The 26,120-nt window shown below is 35.1% G+C and overlaps 1 protein-coding gene across 2 annotated transcripts in view; it reads right to left on the bottom strand.

The window, feature by feature from the left end:
• LOC126893450 (leucine-rich repeats and immunoglobulin-like domains protein 2) overlaps window positions 1–26,120 on the bottom strand; it is a 143,846-nt gene that overhangs the window by 8,967 nt on the left and 108,759 nt on the right. For both annotated transcript variants that reach the window (XM_050663657.1, XM_050663656.1), the window contains exon 4: window positions 2,571–2,719. In XM_050663657.1, the coding sequence (XP_050519614.1) occupies window positions 2,571–2,719 (149 nt within the window). The remainder of the gene's footprint in view (window positions 1–2,570; window positions 2,720–26,120) is intronic.

The raw sequence follows: 26,120 nt of genomic DNA, 5'->3' as shown, positions 1-26,120 counted from the left end.
ATATAAAGAGCAGCGGAAAAGAGTTAAAAATATAATAGTATCAACAAAACAAAAGCCCTGGAAAGATTTTGGAGACAAATTAGAACATGATAGCAGAAGCAATCAGAAATTATTCTATAAGGTCATAAAAGGAATAAGAGGTAATAAACATAAAGAAGTAACATCAATAAAAGATCAGAATGGAGATCTACTGACTGATGAAGTGACATTACGAGAAGATAGAAAGAGTATTTTCAGAAACTACTACAACATGAACCACACAACATAAGTGAAGAAGATGAGGAAAGAACGGGCGAGTAAGAAGTTGATTTTATACCAAACATTACAACGACTGAATTAACTGACGCGATTAGGAAGATAAAAAATGGAAAGGCACCAGGTCACGATAAAATTACGGCAGAAATGATCAAAAATATGGGTGATGTGGGATTACAAAAGTTATTAGAAATATATCAAATGATTTGGAGAGAAGAACAAATACCTACAGACTGGGAGATTGGTCTGATTGTACCGATACATAAGAAGGGTGACAACAAGAATTGCAACAACTATAGAGGAATAACCCTGTTAAGTACAGTGATGAAAGTTTATGAGCTAATAGTAGAGAGCAGACTGAGAAAAATAATAGAACCAACATTAGAAGAATCGCAAAGTGGTTTTAGACCTGGTAGATGTACACAAGATCACATTTTTACGTTAAACGATATAATAAGTAAAATATTATCTAGGCAGAAAAAGGCGTACCTCAGTTTCCTTGATATGGAAAAAGCATTCGATAAAGTACCTAGATCAAAAGTATGGAAAAGTCTGAAGAACAGAAACATACCAGAGAAACTTATACGGGTAACTAAATCAATATATAGAGACACTAAAAACCGTGTGATAAGTAAAAATATGATATCCGACCAGTTCAGAACAACTGAAGGTGTAAGACAAGGGGGAAGCTTGAGCCCGTTACTGTTTATTACGTTTATGGACGAAATAATAAAAGAAACAAAAACAAAAGTCAGACCATTACACATAGGGTATAGAAATCTGAAAAGCAAGAGATAGCAGATTGTACATTTGCCGACGATGTAGTAATTTTAGCAGCGACTGAAGAAGAGTTACAAAGAAGCGTAAAAATATGGAACACAGTTTTAAAAAAGTATGGTATGACTATGAACAAAGAAAAATCGAAGGTAATGGTAATAGCCAAAGAAAGAGAGGATGTATATGTTCAGATAGATGATCCAGACATTAAACAGGTGCAATCATTTGAGTACTTGGGAGTAACCATTGAAGAAACAGGTAAACAAGGAGCTGAGATCAATAAAAGAATTGATAAAGTGAATAGACTGTACCACGCAATAGGAAAAACAATTATTAACAAGAAAGAAGTATCGAAACATACGAAAATAAAAGTAGTTATGGCTATATACAGACCAGTACTTACATACGGATGTGAATCCTGGGTACTAAATAGACAACACAAAAGTAAGATACAGGCAGCAAAAATGAGGTATGTACGCAGAGTTCAAGGAGTGACTAGAAGGGATAGGGTAAGGAATAACTACATAAGAGAAGAACTGAAAATCGAAACAATGATGGAGTATATTGAAAAAAGACAATTAAGTTGGTAGGGGCACTTACAACGACTACAAAAAGAAGTACCAGTTAAAAAGATATGGGAAACGAAGGTTCAGGGGAAAAGAAGTAGAGGAAGACCGAGATAGACATGGAACGAAGTGGTGGCAAGGATTCTTGACAAAAAAGGACTATCATGGAACGAAGCAAAGGCTACGGCACAGGACAGGAAGCAATGGAGGAGATTTGTGCACTGTTAAGAGAGCACACGTTAATACCTACACCCGAGAGGGTAGAAGGTTTAAAGATTATATATATTGGATCGTGGACCTTGAACGAAGATATGTGTAGAAAATTAGAAGCTTTTGAAATGTGGCTATATCGGAGAATACTTCTTAAAATCCCGTGGACTGACCGAGTCACAAATGAAGAGGTCCTCCGAAGAATGAAGAAGAACCGAGAAGAACTGACCACCGTCAAACCTCAAAAGTTACAATACTTCAGAAATATTATTCAAAACGAATCCAGATATGCCCTCCTACAAGTTATCCTACAAGGAAAAATACTTGATAAGCGGGGTCCAGGAAGAAGAGGAACATCCTGGTTGAAGAACCTCAGTACCTACTTCAACTCAACATCTGTGCAACTTTTCCACGCTGCTGCAGATAAAAATAAAGATTGCCATCATGATCATCGCCAACATTCGTCACGGATAGGCACATCCAGAAGAAGAATGCCTCTGATAAGAAGTTTACGTGGAATGAGCACCTTAAATAGATCGTCACTAAAGCAACAAGGGTTGCAACAGAAGCAACAGAAGACCTGAAGATAAATAACTTAATAAAACAAACAAATGAATAACAGTACCTACTTGAGGCAACTTTAAGAAATATAGGATCAATTATCGACTCTTGCTGTCTTGTTGATTGAGTTATACAGGAAGTGTATATTTGATGAAACAAAATTTATTAAACAAAATGATGTTAAATAATGTTCTTACTTACGTATGGAGGATCACAGTAAATTGCCTTGCACCACATTGGTTCACTGTGGTAACACACACACATGGTACATACTGCAGGACCTGGTACATACAGTACTCCGTGCTCAATGGTTTGCCCTTGGAAATCGGTGCAGTCTTCTTCTATCGCTCCTATATTTAAAATATACAAACCTTTATTAAACAATCAATAAATATATCATAAAATTCTAACAGAAGAAGGAGTTAAAGAAAAGAAATCGATGAAAAGACTAGTCAGAAGAGTATAAATAAATATTTTTGAACTGAGTAAAAGTTAGTGAGTAATAGGGCTAGAGATGAACTATGAACTAGCACAAAACAAAATTCATGAGGATAGGGAAGGACGACACAACAAATCAGGAATATCTAATAACACAGAACCATAAATTTTAGACTCTATACTGTATATTCACCTTTAGCTACTTGAGAGTAACAATAGGGAAAGCAGGAAAGAGACAACAGAAGAAAGAATTATGAAATGCAAAAAACACATGGAATGAATAGAAATGTGCTGAGAAGCAAGACCCTAAGTAAGAGAACAAAGATGAACCTATGCAGGCGCGGATACAGAGGATGATCAACGGGGATGGACCCCCCTATTGTATTTAGTCGATAAGTATTTTTTTATTATTTATTATTTTTATCCGTCAACTTTAAACTTCAACCGGTCAGTAAAGCTAAATACATACGACAACCGATTCCAAAGAATTGAAAGAAGCCATAAAATCCAATAAAAGCAGCCTTCTCTGAAAAATAAACTGCGGGTGCGTTTGTTTGGGTACCGATGGAACCATAAACAACGGATATATTTTTATCAATTCAAAGAATAACAAAAGTCATATTTTAAAATGCAATTACGTTAAACTGGGTATAAACGTTATCTCATGATTTAAAATTTTACTAGATAATCCAGGCGTACCCATTGACAGAAAAGTTAATCTAACACCTACAGTTGGTAAAGAGCGGCCAGTGAGAATAATCGTGAATAAATTGTGTTTGCTAGCGGTGAATAATAGACAATATATTATGTCCAAACAAAAGCTTCAAACGGACATAATGCAGTGGCGGCCCGTGAGGTAGTGCCATAGAGCCATGGCACTACCTTACTAACTATGCAGAAGCATATTTTTATTTTTAAAATCTTTTAATGCCTGTTAATTTTTTGTGTGTATTGACCAAAGAGGTCACGACGAAAAAAAATTCACAAAATAGAGGCTTATTTAAGGAACTGGTCAATTTTAGCGCCGAATTAGACAACGACTTATAATATTTAAAGTTCCAGATCTTTCAAAGGTCTACCGTCTCCTGACATGTAGTTGCTTCTAATTTATTTATGTCGGAGAAGTTTTCTGATTACAAGCGTCGGTTCCCCGAATAATTTTTTAATGAAACATGGAGACAATTTTAATTTTTAAACAAAACTCGGTTTAAAACTGAATTAGAAGTACTGTATTAGTGAGACGAATTAAGTACTACCTCTGGGGCTATTCCGCTATGAGTTTTATTAAATGAGAAAGGTTTAAGAAGCACATTGGAAGAAACTATTTAAATTTTAAGCATTTTAATTACCATTCCTATATCAATATCTAAAGCAGAACGCTGTTTTTCGATGTTAAAACGAATTAAAACATTAGTTAAAAATACAATGAAAGAAGAACGACTTAGGTATCTGCTGAAAAGCATTTTGTAAATGGTATTGATAATTTTAATAATAAAGTCATTGAAAACTTTGCAACCAAAAAACAAGAAGAATGTATCGTAAACTTTAAAAGTGGTATTAACACAACTTTGTGCATGTGTGTAATAATGAAATAGTATTATTTTTATAATTTTTTAAATAGAGACTAAATCATATTATGTACAAGCTAAGTAATATTAGCAGTAAATAATGATTGTAAGTTGAGAGTTTTTTATTGTTAATGAATTTACGGAACTGTTTTGATAAATTTTAAACAATTTTTTGGCACCTCAGATAAATATACATAAGATACATAAGGTAAAAGTATCAGCGCCTATTTTTTTTATTTTTTTTTATAACTTTTTTGCCAATATCTTAAACTCGTCACTAAAAATTTTGGCGACTGCCCGAATTCTGGCACTACCTTCTTAAAGTGGTACGAGCCGCCACTGACATAATGCAGTTCGTAAAAAAGCCATGTTTTGAAGTAAGATCTCGGTCTACTAAGAATGTTGCAGATTAATAGGCCTATGTTCATGGTACAAAGACGCCAGGTACGATATTGCGCATGCGACTATCAGCTGACCGCGTTCTGTCGACGTCACAATGAGAGTAGCCGCTGCTGGAATACATACGTTTATATGGGAGTTTTACCGACTTTTTAGCTTTTGGGGAGATTTTTGTGAGATTTAAGTTGATCAATAGGCTTGTTAGTGTGAAAAAATTATTATTTACCCCTTAATGTATTGTCTCCAAAATTAGTTTATTTAAAAAACAACTGAAGAGTATCTTAAAATAAGTTTGTTATAGTTTAATATTCTAAAATGTTTGATAGTTTAAAATTTATTGTTTATAAAGTATAGCTTTCTTAAAACTTTTGTAAATGGTTACCGTTAATAAATAAATAATGTACAAATTAATTTTTTGAAATTTCATTCGGTCAACAAATTATTCAATTTTACAGAAATGATTGAAATTTAAAGATGGATATACTTATGTATAACATTGGTGATTTGATGGTTTGAAATATTATATAAATTATATCCAATGTTCTTAATTAAAATTTACGCTATATATGTCGGTATATACCTACTCAATATTTTTCCTATGCTAAATATGTAGTTTAAATGTCAAAATTGCTGTGTATAGCATTTTATATTGAAGACCAAAGTAATACCTAATTACCTATTCATCAAATTTTGCCCTATCGCAAAACAAAATTCTGACATTTTGTATCAGTTATCAATAGTTCCGACTGAACGTTATTAGGAAAAAATTAATATCATCTTACGGTGACTCAACCCCGGCTGGGCATTGGGCAATAAAAAAAGATACCTATTTAGATACTGCCACATGTATATATTTACTGCCATTTAATTATTTATATTATACATTTCTAGACCTTATTCGCAAGTGCTTGAAAATTTTTAGGATTAATAAGAATATTTTCTCAGATTTATCTGAAGATGCAGAAATAGAAGAAGTGGATGCAGATGTCGAAGAATTAAACCAATTACAATATGATGCATTGGAATATGTCAGTGGGTATATCTGCAAGAAGTTCGATTTGCCTGAAAGTACGGATACTTCCACTTACACGTGGATTGACCAAGTCTCCGAAGGGGGCCTAAAGAAACCTCCAGAAGAATTGGTGGTAAAGATGCATCAACTAGATACTATATTTAATAATTTCAATGGATCTAGACTTCAATTAAAATCAGGGAAAAATATTTGCAAAGACTGATTGATTTGTCTGAAAAGATTGAATGTGATTACCAAACCAAACGCCTGTTCTTTCGGTCGCGCATGTATTTTAGGATTAAGAAATTAAACTTAACACTTAATGAAGAAAATATGAGAAATAAGAGAAAATTGTAACTTAAAGTCTTGTTTTATTTGTTTTGTGATTTTGTTTCAGACATCAATTATTTTCATCTGTTTACTTTCAAATAACTGAAGGCTCGATTCGTAGGCGCCCATACATATGGGTAGGGGGGCATGGCCTCCATGGCCTTTCGGGTGCTTTAAACTATATATTGTCATCCAAAGTATACAAAATGTAATGTGCAACATCTTCACGTCTAGCCCTCCTACAAATTTTTATATGCACGCCCATGGCCCGATCCCCTCCTTACCACTGGAGCCAAATAAGACAAGCCAATCAAAAACAAGCTCGTAAAATTTATTTAAAAGCGACGAATACAAAAAAAAATTAAATATAACTCGCAAATTTATATTAGAAATTTATTTTTGTTCATTGTATTGTTAATTATATTTTTAAATCAAAATAATAAAACACCTACATTTCAATAAATCCGAAATAGTTAAACATAAATTATATTAATCTATTAAAATGACTCTTTATGACCAATTTAAAACTAATTGTGTTCCGAGCGCTAATGTTTTAAATGGGGAATATTTAAAATCACTCTCATTGTGACGTCATGCGCGAACTCATCCGAATGTCGGATATTCCGGCTATCGTACCTGGCGTCTTTGTACCATGGCCTATGTTAACATATTTATGATGTCGGAATCTGCAGTATTGGCGTAAATATATTTTCACCAGAATGAGTTACGTGTGATAAAGGTTCGGCAGCCCCTACTGTTAACGATAATCGGTTGCTTTGTGGGTAACGAAAAGTACAGTGACCAGGGCCGCGTTTAGGTCAATTGACGCCCTAGGCAATTCTCTGGTAGCCGCCCTTCAAACATGTACCATTTTTGCGAAAAAAAATTGCAGAAATGTTTATTTAAATAAGAATACACTAAAAATTGATATAAACTACGATGTTTATATGTATACCTATAACAGAAAATATTGTCATTCCAGTTCCATCACATCAGAGACTTCTTAAAAAAAAAACTTTTCAAAAAAATTTTTTCTTCTTGACAATATCGACAAATTGTTAACACGTTCTTGCGTCATACTTGATGGGAAATTATTTTTAATTCTTGACATTTTCGAAAACGACCTTTCATGTTTTCACTGAAGGTTTTCACCTCCGATTTCGTTGAACCTCCATCGATTTTCATGAAAATTGGTAAGTAGTTAGAGGATACCTCAAGGAACAAAGGTGACATGATGTCAACTTGCGCTTTTACCGTGGTGGTGGATGCCACCCCTTCTCGGGGGTGAAAATTATTTTTTTTTAAATAATACCATAAGTCGATAGAGAGACGAATTCTAAGCAAAATGTGTTATATAAAGTTATTAATATAAATCAATACTTTTTGAGTTATTAAATATCAAAGATTTTATTTTTTCGTAAAAAAATGCATGTTTTAAGGCTGTTTTCACGTATTAATAAAAAACTATAAGCTTTAACAAAAAAAGTTACTATTACCAAAATTGAAGATGATAAAAAGCTGAATACACTCCTCACTTAAAGAACTAAACTAATGTTAATTCAAAGTGAGTTATGAGTAATTGAATGTATATATTTTTCGACGAGTACTCAAATTTAAGAAGTCAAGCTTAAATAAAGGAAAAACGATGCGTTTTATAAAATATACCTGCTAAGCACTTGTCAAAGAACTTCGGAGTTCTTATCAAATGAGCTCCAGTAGAAGTTAATAACATCACAATTAAGCAGGTTATGATGAAAGTAAGAGAACCCTTTAGAACTTTTTAGGAAAAAGTGAAAAATAAAGCATACGCCATTTCCACAAAAATTAAAATTTACAGTAATCCTTAGAACAATTTCTTTAAATTAGCATAAACAATGATTTCAACAATTTTGACCGGTTTAGATTGCATATTTTTGAAAAAAGATATGATTTAAAAAAATCAGAATTTTTAAAATTATCGCAATTTTCATTTTCTCTTGATAACTCCAAAAATACTCAATATACGTAAAAAGTGATATATGTAAAACCAAATTTTAGTTTTTTCTGTATCAAATATTTTACCTTTTTATTATTTCTGTAGGGTAAAATATAACCGAGATAGAAACGCTTAAAGCTTAAATTTTGAGAGAACCATGTAACCGATGCCATTTAACCTTTTATTTTTAAAAAAAGTAAGGGGTTTAAAAGATTAAATTCAACGTGGTTTAATAGCCATTAAAATTAACTTTCAAATGGTTTTTAGGCAAACCTGATATCGCAGAAATGAACGGAGTTATTTAAAAAAAAATTACTTTTTTGAAAATTTTTTTAAAAGGTAAGTTTTGAAAAATATTTGGTGCATGAATTTTAATGCTATCAACTTGTTCGGAGCTCATTTGATAGATATTTCTAAGTACTTTGACAAATGTTTAATAAGCTTATGTTATAAAATGCATAATTTTCCCGTTATTTAAGCTTGAACACTTAGATTTGGGTACTCGCCGAAAAAAATATACATTCAATTACCTATAACTAGGGTTACCAAACGTCCGGATGCTATAACTCGCTTTTAGATAACATTAAAATGTTTTTCCGGTAAGAAGTTTATTTCATTTTTTATTAGCTTCATATTTGATAATAATAACTTTTTTGTAAAATCTTATAGTTTTTGAGTTATTTATGGAAAATCGGTTAAGAACATGCATTTTTTTAACGAAAAGTTAAAAAATTTTATCTTTAATAACTCAAAAAGTTTTGATTTCTTTTAATAACTTTATGCAACAAATTTTGCTTAGAATTTGTCCCTCTATCGAATTCTGGGGATATTTTTATTCAAATAATTGTCACCCCCGAGAAGAGGTGGCATCCACCCCCAGGGTAAAAGCGCAAGTTGACGCCATGTCACCTTTGTTCCTTGAGATATCCTCTAACCACTCACTAATTTTCATGCACATCGATGGAGGTTCAACGAAATCTGGGGTAATAGCTCATATCCACCTTCAGTGACTGCACTAACTCTTCTTTAAATATTAAGATATGTCAATTGGTGATTTTATTGTGGTATCCAAATGACCCTTTAAACTTTAAGTGAATGCATTCATATATGAATGATGTATCTTGGTCGTCTTTATTTTCTAGATATCAGATTTTCAGCTTCTTTAGGTAATAATTTCTTCATTGCTTAATTTTGGAAAATCTGTTTGGAATCTGTAATTTTGGAATAACACGAAAGTCGATAAGATTCCAGACGTCTATTCACGTCTCTTATCAGAGTGTCGATTATAATATAGAATGTGTGGATTTTCATCTCATCACTAGCTGAAAAGTTTAGTTCATTATCGGCCCCTCGTCAAATTGAATTTTCCTTTTTCTCTTTCTTATTTCTTTATTTGTTCTATTTGGGCACAATTTTTTGGCTTCCTTGCGGTAAAGTAATTTGAAAGAGCTTCATTTTCCTTAATGACAGAACCCAGATCCATGATTTTTATATACAAATATTTTTTGTACAGTATTTTTGCCGCCCTCTCATAATGTGCCGCCCTAGGCAACTGCCTATATTGCCTAATGGATAAAGTGGCCCTGACAGTGACGAGTTAAAATATCGTGTCCTAACTAATCATTGGGTTCCGATTCTAAAAACAATTATTTTCTACGGTCGAAAACATTCCTTTTATTAAGAGGGCACAGAGTTGATGGTACTAGTGATTTCTAAATGGAAATCGTCTGAATCAGTTAATAATTAAAACTAAGATAACTTCAGAATTAACCAAATAGATCATGTCGTAATAGAAAAAATGGACATGAATTTTATATCAAAAATAAAAAGCATGAGAGGAGCAGAATGCAGTTCAGACCACTACCTAGTAAGAGTGACATGCATGAGAAACTGGGGTGCGACCGGGAAGGGAAAAGGGAAAAGAACGGAAGGTAAGAGAAAAAACAATTCGACCCTATTAAAAAGTGAAGAAGTAAAAGATAAATATAAAGAGAAAATAGAAATAGAACTGGCAACATGCGCACAAGAAATGGAAATCGAAGAAAGATGGGAGAAAGTAAAAACATCAGTAATGAAGGCAAATGAGGCAGTTCTAAACAGTACGATGAGAAAAGGAAAAGTAAATGACTGGTATGATGAAGAATGTGAAAAAGCAGCTGAAGCAGTTAGGAGAGCTAGACAAATAATGCTATTAAAAGAAAATGAGAATAACAGAAATGTGTATAGGGACGCAAGAAGGGAAATGAAAAGACAATGTAGGAGAAAGAAGAGAATATCCAAAAAAGATAAGCTAAAGGAAATTGAAGAAAAATTTCAAACTAAAGAAATAAGGTCATTTTACCAAGAGGTTAAAAGAATGGACAAAGGATATCAGAGTCGAAGCATCTATATTAAGAATGAAGAAGGATTACTAATAATTGAAACAGCGCAGGTGCTAGAAAGATGGAAAAATTATTTCGAAGAGCTATTAAATAATGTTGAAGAGGACGAGATGGACATAATACAGAACATGGAAGAAAACGATACGATAGTGGGGACGCCAACAAAACAAGAGGTAATGAATATCATCAGCCAACTTAAAAACAACAAAAGTCCAGGAGCGACAGAAATAACAGCTGAAATGTTAAAGGAAGGAGGAAAACAACTGTATGAGCAACTATATTGTCTGGTGAAAAAGATATGGGAAGAGGAAAAAATGCCAAATGACTGGATGCTGGCTAGAATCTGCCCCATACATAAAAAAGGAGATAAACAAACATGTGAAAATTATAGGGGAACAGCACTCCTAGAGACAGGGTATAAGATAATAGCACAATGCATACGTGGAAGACTGAACGAATACATGGAGGATACTGTGGGAGAGTACCAGGCAGGCTTTCGATCCAACCGTTCGGTAAAAGACCAGATTTTCACGCTAAAAGAATTACAACCACAACCAAATTTCTATGAGTACAAAACGACCCTGCATGACCAGATTTTCACGCTAAAAGAATTACAACCAAATTTCTATGAGTACAAAACGACCCTGCATGCGCTGTTCGTAGATTTCAAGCAGGCATATGATCGTATAAATAGAAAAGAAATGTACCGTGCTCTGAAACAATTACAAATCCCCAAAAAATTGATTAGCTAGATTGAAATGACGTTGGCAAAAACGAAAAGCGAAGTAGTGTGGAAAGACATCTCAGAGGACTTCGAAATCAAACAAGGACTCAGGCAGGGTGACCCGATGTCAACCACGTTGTTCAATCTTGTTCTTGAAGTAATAATGAGGGATTGCAGCATAAAAATGGAAGAAACCATATTTAAAAATGAACATCAATGTATTGCTTTTGGGGATGATCTAACAATATTAGCAAAATCAAAGAAAGAATTGAGAAGAATTGTGAAAAGATAGAAAAAGAAGCAAATAGGTTTGGCCTAAAGATAAATGAAAAGAAAACTAAATACATGATAATGGGTGATACGCAGCAATACAATGAAGAGTTTATAAAAATACAAGGGGAGAAAGATTACATACAGTTTTGACAGAGTGGAAGAGTTTACTTACCTTCGTGTGAAAGTAATGGAAAATGGACATGAGGATAAAGAAATAGAATCCAGAATTACAAAAGGCAACCAGAGATACGGAATGCTGAGATCCTTAATGAAGTCTAAGTTTGTTTCAAAAAAAACAAAAGAACGAATTTACAAGACAGTGATTAGAGCTACGGTTTTATATGGAGCTGAGTTATGGGTTTTAAGAAAGGCAGATGAAGAAAGATTAGAAAGATGGGAGAGGAAAATTCTCCGATCAATTTACGGAGGCATAAATACAAAAATGGGATGGAGAAGAAGGACAAATAAAGAGTTGGAAGAGCTGTATACGGAACCAAAAATCACCGCAATAATAAAGGCGCGTAGAAAAAGATAGCTGGGACATGTGCAAAAAGATTGGAAAACCATAGAATGACCAGGATGATATTGAACAGAAAACCAGTAGGGAAAAAAAGGAAAGGAAGACCCCGTGAAAGATGGTTTGATAGCGTCCAAGCAGATTTACGAGAGTTAAAAATAAATAACTGGAGAAACAAGGTATTAGACAGAAGAGAATGGAGAGGAGTGGTAAGAAGAGCGCAAGAGAAATTGTAACAGAACAATGTGCCATGAATTGTAAAATGAGAGCTATATATATGTATATATTTATGTGATGTATTTTTTAATAGACAAATTAATATTGTATATTGTAGATATGTATAGTAAAAAAATGTATATGTATTTTTCACGCCCAGGGCCTACATGGCCTGTTGAGCAAAATAAATAAAAAAGATAACTTCAGGGAACTTCTTAAATATACAGTTGATGCAGGTGATCAGATTCTGGAACACCATCTCACAAATGCTTCCATGAATTCAACGCTTATAAGTAAAACTACGCAAAATGACCTCATAAACATAGACTGTTGTGGCACTGTTATTGAGAAAAAAATTGTTGAAGCGGTTAAGCGAAGCAAATATTTTTCTATTTTGGTAGATGAAACAACTGACATCAGCTCCAATGAACAATTAACATTATGTGTGCGATATGTCGACAAAGAGAAGTACTGTTAAAAAAAGATCTTTAAGATTAGTACTGGTGCAGGATTTAACTGGAGAGACATTGCCAAGCGTTATAATACGAGAACTTAGAGACTTAGGTCTAGATATTTCAAATCTTCTTGGGCAATGCTACGGCTTGATAAGACGGAAAGAGGCCCGCCAGAGCTCAATCCTTTTGGTACCGTAGGTATCTGGGATAAGTGAATTTTATCCTTATGCTGGCCACTCACTTACGGATATCGAAGAGGTCATGGCATGCAGGCCAGGACTGAAGGCCGTTATTTGAGTAGTTAAGTTAATGAACTAACCGGCATACTTATGTTTCGTGGACCTTAAGAAGGCATTTGACAGGGTCAAATTAAAGGACGTTATCCATTTATTGTATGCAAGAGAGGTACCTCTAGCAATAATTAAAAATATCGAAAATATCTACAGAACAACACAATAAAAGTAAAAGTAGATGAGGAACTAACTGGCCCAATTGAAGCTGACAATGGGATAAGACAGGGAGATTCATTGAGTCCTCTGTTATTCAACCTGATCATGGACGAAATAATAAAAATAGTAAGAACAAAAAAAGGATACCAAATGGGAGAAAAACAACTTAAAATAATCTGCTATGCAGACGACGCAATACTAATCTCTCAAAGTGAAGATGATTTATAACGTATGCTGCACGAATTTAATATAACCGCTAGAAAATTTAACATGTTAATTTCCCCAAAAAAGACTAAATGCATGGTTATAACAGCAGATCTAATAAGGTGTAAATTAGAGCTGGAGGGTCAAATAATAGAACAAGTTATGGAGTTTAAATATCTAGGCATCACACTATGCAGCTACGGAAAGCTCGAAACAGAAGTGGAAGATCAGGTGAATAAAGCAAACACAGCCGCAGGTTGCCTGAATGAAACAATATGGAGAAATAAAAACATCGGAAAAGAAGTGAAAGGCAGAATTTACAAAACAGTCATCAGACCAATAATGACATACGCGGCAGAAACACGACCTGATACAGAAAGGACAAAAATATTGCTAGAAACAGCAGAGATGAAAACATTGCGAAAAATCGATGGTAAGACACTGTGGGATAGAGCTAGAAGTGCAGATATACGAAGGAGATGCAAGGTGGACAACATTAATAACTGGGTGAAAAGCAGAAGAGTAGAATGGAACGACCACATAAGCCGAATGACAACAAATAGAGTAGTAAGAACGGCGACAGACGGTTCCCCAATAGGAAGACGATCAGTGGGAAGACCACGAAAAAGATGGAATGACAACTTACTGGAGGCACATTGAAAAACAGACAGAGTAATGTCTATATAAAAAGAAGAAGAAGAAGAAGAAGAAGAAGAAGAAGAAGAAGAAGATAATGAACTGCAGTTGAGACACCACACACATGCAGTTTTGTGATCGAGCGTGCCAATGCGTTTACGAAAACTGCGTCTATGTGGTGATTTTGGCTTCAATTAACCGCCTGTCAGTCGCTCGGCCTCTTCGATATCCGTAAGTGAGTGGCCAGCATTAGAGTAAGTGTGAGTCATATGGCTAAATCTGGACAATATAATATTTGCGGTAAATCTGCCCCCCCCCCCTATTATAAATTTCTAGATCCACGCCTGAACCTATGTATATAAGACCTTAATAAGACGTGTTGTTACATATGGGATGGAAACAACGACAGAACAGTTAACAAGAAAGATGAAGATATTTAAATTAGATAGAAAGATGAATTCTGATATTTAAAAGAAAAATAATGAGAACGCTACTGGGCCAGAATGTAACAAGAAGAGAGGGAGAAAGAAGAATGAAAACACATGCGGAAATTGAAGAAGAATTAAAGGGAGCAAATTAGTCAGATACATAAAATCTCTTCACTTAGAATAGATAGGACATATACAGAGACCCCCATACTCAGATATGTTGCGAAAGATAACTAACTGGACACCACTATGGCCCAGATGTAGAGGAAGACCTAGAAGAAGATGACTGGATGATGTAGAAGAACATATAAGAACAATTAATGTTAAAGACTGGAATGTTCAGTGCAAGGGCAGGAAGAAATGGAAAAGAGTCACCACAGCAGCAAAGACAGACAGCAAGTTATAAATAACATATAGGAGCAATCTGGTAAGACTAGAAAACTAAGTCTAATAAATGTGCATGCTCCCTCAGAGAATAAAGACCAAAATGTAAAACAGGATTTCTATGGTAATACTGAACTTATATATAATCAAATTCCAAAATATGATATTAAAATTGTAATAGATGATTTGAATGCCAAAGTGGGGAATGAAGAGATGTACCGAAAAACTACTGGAGGTAAAAGTAAACATTACGAAAGTAACGAGAATGGGAAGATGCTGGTAGGCTTTGCGCAAGAGAATAACTTGAGAATTATGAGTACTTACTTCGACCACAAGAAAATCCACAAAGAAACATGGATCGCTCCAGACGGCAGAACACGCAATCAAATCGACCACGTCCTAGTGGAGAGTAAGCACGCGAAATTAAACAGATATTAGAACTTACCGAGGAGCAGACGGAGATTCCGATCACATACTAATGATTGCGAAATTAAGAGAAACTATCCCAAAGGTCAGAGAACACAGAATAATAAATAAAAAATATGACGTTGCCAAACTAAAGAAAAAAGAAACCGCCGAAAACTTCCAGGCAGACGTGACAGCAAAACTACTTCAGAGCGAAGAGCAAGGTGACATTGAAATGGAGTGGGGAATAATAGAAGAAGCTATGAAGGAAGCAGCTCAAAAGCGGTTGGGTCAAGTTAAAAAGGGGAGCGACAAAGAATGGTTTGAAACCGATTGCAAGAAAAGTCTTAACACACGGAATGAGGCAAGACTAAAATATATGGATAAACCAAGTGAAGAAAACAGTAGGTGTGTAGGAGTAAGAAAAGGGAGCATATGGATAAAAAGCTTCAAGAGATTGAAGAGCATTATATTAATAAAAATGTAAGAAACTTCTACCAGGAGGCGAAAAGGAGCAGTGACCAATGTGCAAGAAAACAGAACTACTACAAGAGCAAGGAAGGGCACCTAATAGGAGATAAGCAGGGGAAGCTAAGTAGATGGGAGGAGCATTTTAGAGAGCTACTTAATGAAGAACCTGATGGAAGTGATGAGGAGCAAGTGGAAATGGTAGAGGAAGTCAGAGGCCCGGCGGAAACAATGGAGACTCCAACCGTGGAAGAAATAAGAGAAATCATACATAGTATGAAAAACAACAAAAATGCAGGCAGCAATGGTATTACTGCAGAATTAATCAAGAATGGGGGAGAAGCACTTATAACGCGAATATGTAGCCTGTTGACGAAAATCTGGAGCGAGAGGAAATGCCGGAAGTATGGAGAGAGGCCATAGTATGTCCCATTCATAAGAAGGGAGATAGAGCAGTGTGTGAAAACTATAGGGGTATCACTCTCCTAGACGTAACATATAAGGAACTCGTCAGAGTCGTAAGGAGCAGACTGGAAAGGCACTTAAACGAGCAGGTTGGTGAATATCAGGGAGGATTCAAAAAGGGCAGATCCACCATAGATCAAATATTCGTATTGAAAATGATTCAGAGCAGTACATACGAGCAACAGTTAAAGTTAAACCTCCTCTTTATAGATTTCAAACAAACTTACGATTCTGTGATAAGAAGGCGTTTGTACCAGGCCCTAAGAGTACTTGGAATTCCCGAAAAGATGATTATGACTCGTAAAAATGACCTTAGTGAAGACAGACAACAGAGTAAGGATAGAAGGAAGCCTATCAGGAAAATTTGAAGTTAAAAGGGGATTAAAGCAGGTAGATCCGCTGTCCACAGTACTTTTCAATTTTTTGTTGGAGGCAATATTGAGAGAGTGGAATACGAACGAAAGGTATGATATTTGACAACAGAAACCAGGTTCTGGACTTTGCGGACGATATAGTGCTAATGGCAAGAACGGAAAGGGAACTGCTGAGGATTTTCAAACTCTTTGAAGTAAAGGCTAAGCAGTATGGGCTGAGAATTAATGAGCAAAAAACAAAGTATATGGAAATGGGACAGACCTCAGATGAAGATACACAACTGTAAACTACCACAAACAACGAGAATAAAGAGTATTGCTTCAAAAAGGTGAGGGAGTTTGAGTATCTAGGAGTAACGCTAACAAGTAAAGCGGAAGAAAGCCAGGAAATTGAAAAAAGAATCTCCAGAGGAAGAAAGACAGTCGGAACCCTACACAAACTACTAAGAGCCAAAAACATCTCCAGAGAGGCAAAATTAAGACTCTATCGAACAGTGATCCAGCCCACAGTTCTTTACGGGAGCGAAACATGGGTCATGAACAAAAATCAAGACAATATGCTGAACATCTGGGAGCGGAGTGTCTAAGGAAGATATTCGGGGAAGTAAAAAACGATGAAGACGTTCGGAGGAGACGAACAAATGCAGAGATCAGAGAGCTGTACCGGAAACCAGAAATAAGCCAGATGGTCAGAACAAAGAGACTAAGTTGGTTCAGTCATCTTGCGAGAATGGCTGACGGAGAAAATGGAGAAAAACCGTGGAGAAATTCCAAGCCATGGGCCTTTAAGGCCTGTTGAGCTATATTATATATTATATAGGAGCAATCCACCTCACCCAAGCAAGCATAGGATTTTGAACGCCATCGCGTTAGCTATAATCCGTAGGGATTGCAATGGTTCATAAATGAATTAATGAATAATACTTCTTTGTTGTCAATAGGCATTCAAAAAACTTTCCATAACTTGTATAATTAAACGAAAAAATCGATACCTTAATTAAGCTTAAATAAACTACGAAAAGCATCCTTACAATCAATATTCCAAACAAATCGTTTAAGAATGTCAAGGTAAAACTAATAGACATCAGTGGAAATGTCACAAACAGTACTTTAATGTTATGTATACCTAGTTCAATGGCGTTAATAAATTTGATGACAATAATTGACAAATAGATGAGTTAAACCATTTAAATAAGGATACTTAGCTTACCTGAGTAATTCAGAGCACAACATAAACAAAATGCCAAGATGACCCATTTCATTTTGACTAGCAGCGGTCTACCAAATCAAACAGTTTTTGAGTGGTCAATAACAAGCGATTATTCCCTTATTATCTTATTGCACTAGTTCAAGTTCGTAGAGAAGCACAGATCAACGCAGTGTTGGACTAAAAATGTCACATACACTTTAAGATTTTCCAAAACTATTTATTACTAACATCATCGGTCAGCCTGTTAAGTCCACGGTTCAACATTCTTCTTCTTTAAGTGCCGTCTCCTTTAAGAAGGTTGGCTATCATTACAGCTATCTTCACTTTTGATACTGCTGCTCTAAACAGCTCAACAGAGTTACGATTATACCATTGTCTCAAATTGTTTAGCCAGGATATACGTGGTCGGCCTATGCTTCTTCTGCCCACTATCTTTCCGTGTATAATGATCTACAGCAACGCATATCTCTCACCTCTCATGACATGGCCTAGATACTGCGATTTTCTTATTTTAGTTGTATTTAATATCTCGTTTTCCTTGTTCAATCTTTTTAAAACGTCGTTGTTCGCATGCAACCTTATCAATCCAACTTATTTTTAAAATTCTTCTATAAGCTCACATCTCAAACGCTTCTATTTTGTTGCTTATATTTTTTTTTAGCGTCCAAGCCTCCATTTCATATAATTACACAGAAAATACGTAACACCTCAGTATTCGTACTTTGAGTTGCAGACTCAGATCATGGCTGCAAAGTACTTTTTTCATATTATTGAATGTTGATCGAGCTTTTCCTATACGTGATTTGATCTCCTATGTATAATAGTTCTCCTGATCATCTGTCAGCTCTGGTGAAAAGCCTATATGAGAACAGTGAAACCAGAATAAGAATTGAGAACCATAAGTCCGATCCTTTTAAAATGGGTAGAGGAGTCCGACAAGGATGTATTCTATCTCCAAGTCTTTTTAATTTCTATGGGGAATATATAATGAGAAAAGCACTCGACAAATGGAATGGCAGTATTTCTATCGCAGGAAAGAAGATCTCAAATCTCAGATATGCAGATGATACAACATTAATAACTGCATCCGAAGAAGAAATGTCTGTCCAGTCTGCTGCAGCTAGTGGAAGCCGAAAGCAATAGATGTGGTCTCAAGATCAATAAACAAAAAACAAAAATTATGATAGTAGATTATTCAAATTCACTTCAGACAATAGGAGCATTGGACCAGTTTGAAGTGGTTAACGAGTTCAATTATCTAGGATCCTACATCAGTAATATACAGGATCTTGTGAAACAGAAATACGTAGGAGAATAGGCATGGCCAAAAACGCTATGAGTCGATTATCAAAAATCTGGAAAGATCGCTCCTTGTCGAAAAACACCAAAATAAGATTAGTACGTGCCTTAATTTTTCCCATATTTAATTACGGATCCGAAACGTGGACAATGAAATCGAACGACAGAAAAAGGATTGACGCCTTTGAAATGTGGTGCTGGAGAAGAATGCTTCGGATCTCATGGACGGAACACAGAACAAATCACTCAATCCTCCAAGAGCTTAATATTCAGACTCGACTTTCCTCTATTTGCCTCTCCACCGTCTTAAAAATTTTCGGCCATATTGGAAGAAAAAGTGATGATAATTTTGAGAGACTTATAATTTCGGGAAACGTTGAAGGGCGCAGAAGTAGAGGTCGCTCACCTACTCGATGGACGGATCAAGTACAGAAAGCCAGTGGAAAAACATTCTCTGAATCCATGAGGGAAGCTCAGGACAGAAGCCGATGGAAAGAGATAGTTGCACGTATTATATAGGGAATCACGACACTCAGCAATGAGGAAACGACTGAGGAGGAGGAGTATAATCGTTGTTTTAGGTTACGATTGTTCCCAAGTATGTATATCTGTCCAACTTTTGAACGAGTCCGTCCTAAATCCATAACAGCTTTTGATGTTGTATCTTTGCAATGTTGTATCTTTGTTGTATCTCTGACGAGATACCAGCATAAATTATTAAATTAATTAAAATAAAATGAACATGAAGTAAAACTCCCTAGTGTAGTTGGTATATTTAATAAAAATTCTAAAAAAATTTTAAAAATACAAACGGATTACGTTCAAAACGTTTTCGGACTTATCAGTCCATCATCAGTGAACTCTCTGTCCTTGCTAAATAGCCACAATGCCAAACACTGGTCAAGATGTATGTTCTAGCTACATGGTGAAATTTGTTAAACAATTTGGCTTACATTGGATGCCAATGGATTAGTACTAGGTACATGATTCTCTACTCCATTAATTAAGACATTTTTTTATTATGAATAGGTCTACATTGAACTACGTTTAGTCTGTCAATGATTTCCTTCTAAATCATTGACAGACTAAACGTAGTTCAATGTAGACCTATTCATAATATCTCTTAATTAATGGAGTAGAGCATCATGTACCTAGTACTAATCCGTTGGCATCCAATGTAAGCCAAATTGTTTAACAAATTTCACCATGTAGTTAGAACATACATCTTGACCAGTGTTTGGCATTGTGGCTATTTAGCAAGGACAGAGAGTTCACTGATGATGGACTGATAAGTCGTTTTAAACGTAACCCGTTTGGATTTTTAAAATTTTTTTAGAATTTTTATTAAATATACCAACTACACTAGAGAGTTTTACTTCATGTTCATTTTATTTTAATTAATTTAATAATTTATGCTGGTATCTCGTCAGAACCTGTAGTTTTAATATCTTTTGCCAATTTTACTGCATGCATGACTTCTTTTGTTATATTCGGCCCAGTTTCTCTACTGTTGCATAGTTCTATGTTTCCTGTTTGCATCTCATCTTTAAATAATGGGAATCAGTAATCAGTGGGTATTTCTATATTTCCTCCAATGGTCTATTATATCGGAAGGGAGAGAAATTCCCGATGGAGTACGCACAGTTCAACAATTGGTACTGCTAAAATCACACATTAGCAGTCTGTTGCAAGACCTTCATAGCAGTCTTTCTGAAGGACATTTTGAAGTCAAAAGAACACTGACCAGAGTGCGAGATATGTTTTACTGGATCAATTGTCGGCTAGGAGTAGAAGATTGGTCTAAGAAATGCGATTTATGTAATGGTAGAAAACATAAAATACTACCTACTACTACTACTATCGGTTTACAACGTTCTCCGACGCCATCCGACTCCTAACCGCTATTATTCTCTGTTTTACCATAAACCTGGAGGTATTTCTCTTTCCTCTAGTTCTTTTTCAATTCCCTCCCTCCAGCTTCTTCTCGACTTTCCTCTTGTCCTTCTCCCTTGTGGTGTCCACGTCAAAATCTTTTTAGGGATCCTGTCATCTGCATTATCTGTACATGACCGTACCGTATTAGTTGTTTTGTTTTTATGTCAACAATTATTGTATGTGTGACTCCCATCATTTCTCGTATTCTCTCATTTGGTATCCGATCTCTTCTTGATTTGCCTGCTGCTCTTCTCCAGAAGTCCATTTTTGTTACTAGTAACATTTTCTCTGTTCTTTGTTTGAGTAGCCAAACTTCACTGCCACATGTGATTACACTTTTAAGTATGGTATTATATATGAGCTGTTTGTTCGGTTTAAATATTGTTTGCTCTCACAGAAAGCCGTTCATCACGGATTTGGGTTTTCTCCCCTGTATGGTTCTGTCTTTTATAGCGGCATCGAGTATTCCATCTTCAGTTATCTTCATGCCCAGACACTTGTATTCATCATCATCATCATCATCATCATCATCATCCAGCCTTCTGCATCCAAAGTTGAACATAGGCCTCCCCTAATTTCTTCTAGTTTTGTCGATCTTGGACTTTCTGCAACCAATTCCCAGCAATCCTTTTGACGTCGTCTGTCCATCGTGTAGGTGGTCTACCTCTATCACACATTTTGTGCATTCATCACAGTGTTTAATTTCTACCCATCGTCTAATGTAATGGACTGCTTTGTCCCCCCCAATACACATGGCTTCAATTTTCTTAAAGTTGACTTCCAGACCCCATTTGTTATATTCTTCTATTAGCTTCCGCGTCATGTAACTCAAGTCATCATGATCCTGAGCAATCAGAATTTGGTCATCAGCGAAACATAAACTCAAAAAATAGAACGAATCATGGAAAAAGAACTGCCAAAAAATCAACACCTATGTATATATGAGGTAGAAGAAGCACAGGGAGGTGGAGATTAATTAAAAATATAAGAAATAATAAGAAAAAAGAGGTTATATTACCAATAACAACGGAAAACTGGGAAGAATATTTAAAAAAATTACTAACAGAACAAAGACCAGAATTTTTTAACATAGAAGACAACATGATAGTTATACATATAAATTCATCACCATTAGAAATAAGTAAATCATAGATGGAAGAAATAACCAAATCACTGAAAAATGGAAAATCCCCTGGTCCCGGTGACATTCTTGCAGAATTAGTGAAAGCCGGTACAGACAATCTCCAGGAACGGATAAGAAAACTCTTTCAAGACTGCTTACATGGTGTCGAATTACCAAAAGAATGAAAATTATCTATCATGTCAACTATCCTCAAAAAGGGCAGTAAGGATCAGTATGAAAATTACAGAGAAATTACGATAAACAGCAAAATAAGTAGGATGCATGGGAAACGTATTAAGAACAAAATAGAAAATGACTATAGAGATTACGAAGCAGAGGAGCAAGCTGGCGGTCCATAGTAGACCACTTGTACTCTACTACGCAAGTTATTGAGAAAGAAACAGCCGTAAATAAAGAAGTTCACCTGGTGTACGTAGACTTATAAAAGCATATGCCAGTGTGCCCCTCTGCAAACTATGGTCAACCCTACAGCAAACCAACATTAAACATGACTATTCTACATTTTGTTTACTTTTTTTACATTCAACGACCCAATTAAATATTGCTTAACCTTGACCACCATGATCTACAATTGTGATATTTGCTTGATTGAATTTTCCGAAAACGACAAATACAAGATACGTTGTCATGGGGACTGTAGACGATATTTTTGTCTCAAGTGTTCTGGTCTCAATAAAACCACCTCAAAAACTCTACTAGATCCAAAAAATGCCCATTTAAAATATTTCTGTACATTATGTGATTCACCTAGCCTCAGATGTTTAAATGAAAAAGTAACAAATTTAACAAAAAATCAAATACCACAAGAGAACTTTGACGCCTTACTTGAAGTTACTAAAAAACTCACAGATAATTTGCCTGTATTTATAGAGACATATGATTTATTAGCAAAAAATGACGACAAATTAGACTATCTTACAAAAAAAATTGACGAGATTCATAAATTAAATAACTTGTTAAATCCTGAGTATCTTTTAAAATCCATAAGGCAGATGGAACAAGATATTTTCAATATATCGTCAGTTTTTTTCGGCTGTTCAAATGACACGATTAAAATACAAGTCCAAGATACAAATTCATCTGAGATAAAGTTGGGATTAGAGAGGCTCTCTTCACACATCAGTGAAATATCTAATCAAATGTGTAATATTTCCAACAAACTACCTACTATACCAACGAAGAAAGAGGTATCGAAGAAAAACATAGTATATGCCACTTCAAGTACCCAAACTGAAGACACCCAGCATTTCGAAACCAGTACAGTCAAAAAAACAAAAATTGCAGAAGATAAATGTCACTTTTTCGTCATTAGCAACTTAGCCCCAATATACACACCTATACAAGTAGTTCATTACATTAAAGAGAAGCTAGGTATCAAGGAATTTATAAGATGTTACGCCCTCCTTAAAGATGCCAACTCAGATACTGGCTCCTCATTCAAAATAGGTATTAAGTCTAAAACATCTATTGACTTATTATTTAATAAAGAAATTTGGCCACCGGGTGTAAACGTTAAGTGGTCTACAGAATCCTTATACTCCGAACCAACGACTTCATCTGAGACAAATATAAATCGGAAGAACATCAGAAGCACGGTTAACTTGGAAAATCCAATTACCATTCTAAGTAACAACAAGAATGAAGTTGATACCACAAATATACTGACAGACAAGCAGGCCATTGAAATGTGCAAATCTAAAGATCCTTTCCGTTCTCATATTAATTTCATTAAGAAGGATACTTTAGAACCATCGATAAATCTGGATCCTTTGACCCCACCAAGAGTTAGATTGACCAATAACTCGAATAGTCGATATCTTTTAGCCAGATTAAGGGAACCCGATATCTTGAAGGCCATTAAAATTCATCTTGCTTTTCTACACGACCAACCTGCATCAGTATTTTATGATGGGTATACCAACACAAGTGTTAAACTGTTTCTGGCTTCCGAAGGACTTCCGACTAAGAGTGAAGATCTAAGAAAAATTCTTCTAGAATTCAACGATGCTTATGGAATCGGTGCAGATGAAGTAGACGCTGATCTTGCTGCTTTTAGGTCTTTTCTCACTTCGGAAAGAATTATTCACCTGCAAAAATCAAGGGAATGTCACCGAAATTATTATTCCAGTAGCTCTCCAAGACGAAATTTTTAAATAATACGACGTGTTCTGAGGAACTAGAAACCTCGAATAATTTTAGTGATGACAACTTTAGTATGGTTCTGATTAATATTCGTTCTATAAGAAATAAAACTGACGAATTGTTTTTGTTTCTAGAGGAATTAGGATTTCCCCAGATAGTTGCTGTTACAGAACACTGACTTGCAGTCAACGAGCCTTTTTTTGTAGAGAAATATACCACAATTGCTAGGTATGATCGTCCAAACTAAGCTCATGGAGGCACCCTAATTCTTTCTGCAAACAATGATTTTTCTCTGTTAACAAAATATGACTTTTTGTTAAATGAAGCCTTCTTTGAATTTTCCTTAGTTTTTAATAAAAATCTTAATCTTTACATTATTTGCATCTATAGATCACCTGACTCTTCCGTGGAACTATTTTTTCAGAACCTGCTAAATTTGTTAGATGACTTGCCTCACAAAAGCAGAAAAATTCTATGCGGAGACTTCAACATAAATTATGCTGCTGCTTGTGCTACCTAAATGTTCTTGGTCAACATATTTGAATCATATGGTTTCTCAATGCACGTTAATTCTCCTACAAGGATTACAAAAACTACATCTACCATAATTGATTATATTGTCTCCGATTTCTCACCCCTTGATGTTTGCTCTACATACAGTTATTAATGCGGAACTATCGGATCATAAAGCAGTATATACGAAATTTAACACCTTCAGCAAACCCTCCTCGAAAACCCGACGTTTAGGTAGGATTTTTCCGCTCGGAATTTTCATAAATTTCAAAATTTATGTTTAACTTCTGACTGGCATTTTCCTTCTACGGACGTGGACTATAATTTCAGTGATTTTTTGGAGAAGCTTGTCTGTATCTTCAATAAGGCATTTCCTTTAATTACGATTAAGCCAAAACGTCGCGCAAACCCTGGACTACCAAAGGTATCCGCATATCAGCAAAAAATATGCGTTCACTACTTTATATCAAGAAATTTACTACCAACGTCTCTGTCACTCAATATATCACCAATTACAGAGTCACATACCTAAAACTCATCAAATCAGCTAAAAAAGCCTACTATCAAAATTGTCTGGGAAGCTCCAAAAGTATTGCAAAAGAAACTTGGTCCATAATAAACGATCTTCGAAATAAAACCCACGCAGCTCAAACATTTGCCCTTCCAAACCCTGAAAATCTAAACGAATACTTCATTAACGTGAGTAAAAATATAACATCAACTATTCAGTCTCAACAAGATCCCATTTCCTATCTCCCTAATTCAGAAATTGTCTCGAATTCATTCTTTATAAGACCAATCTATAAATCTGAATTGATCCAAACGATCAATAGTATCAAAAGCAAATCATCTTGTAGTACTGATGGACTATCCATAAAAATCTTCTCAAATCTCACAGATAATGTGTTAGAACTCCGTGTCCCTAATTAATGATTCCTTTGAAAACGGTAAATTTCCAGAGTGCCTAAAGACAGCCATTATTATTCCTCTTCATAAAGGTGGCGAAAAATCAAATGCCTGCAACTATAGACCTATTGCCCTACTACCGGTACTCTCCAAAATTATTGAGCGGCTCATAAAAACCCGACTTATGTCCTTTCTCTTTAATAACAATATTTTATCACAAAATCAGTTCGGCTTCTTAACTAATAAATGTACAACTGATGCCATGTTTTCTGTACTTCACGAGGTTTACCAAGCACTAAACAATAATCTTTATACTGCCACTGTTTTCTGTGACTATTCCAAAGCTTTTGATTGTGTAAATCACAACATTTTGATTAAAAAACTTAATTACTATGGAATTCGAGGTATTTCTTTGAATTGGTTCAAATCTTACTTAGATAATAGGAAACAATTGGTTAGAGCAAATGATACTGACTCTAGTCTCAAAAACATTATATGTGG

This window comes from Diabrotica virgifera, chromosome 10 (genome assembly GCF_917563875.1).
Source record: "Diabrotica virgifera virgifera chromosome 10, PGI_DIABVI_V3a".
Classification (NCBI taxonomy): Eukaryota; Metazoa; Arthropoda; class Insecta; order Coleoptera; family Chrysomelidae; genus Diabrotica; species Diabrotica virgifera.
This window is presented reverse-complemented; position numbering and strand designations above follow the sequence as displayed.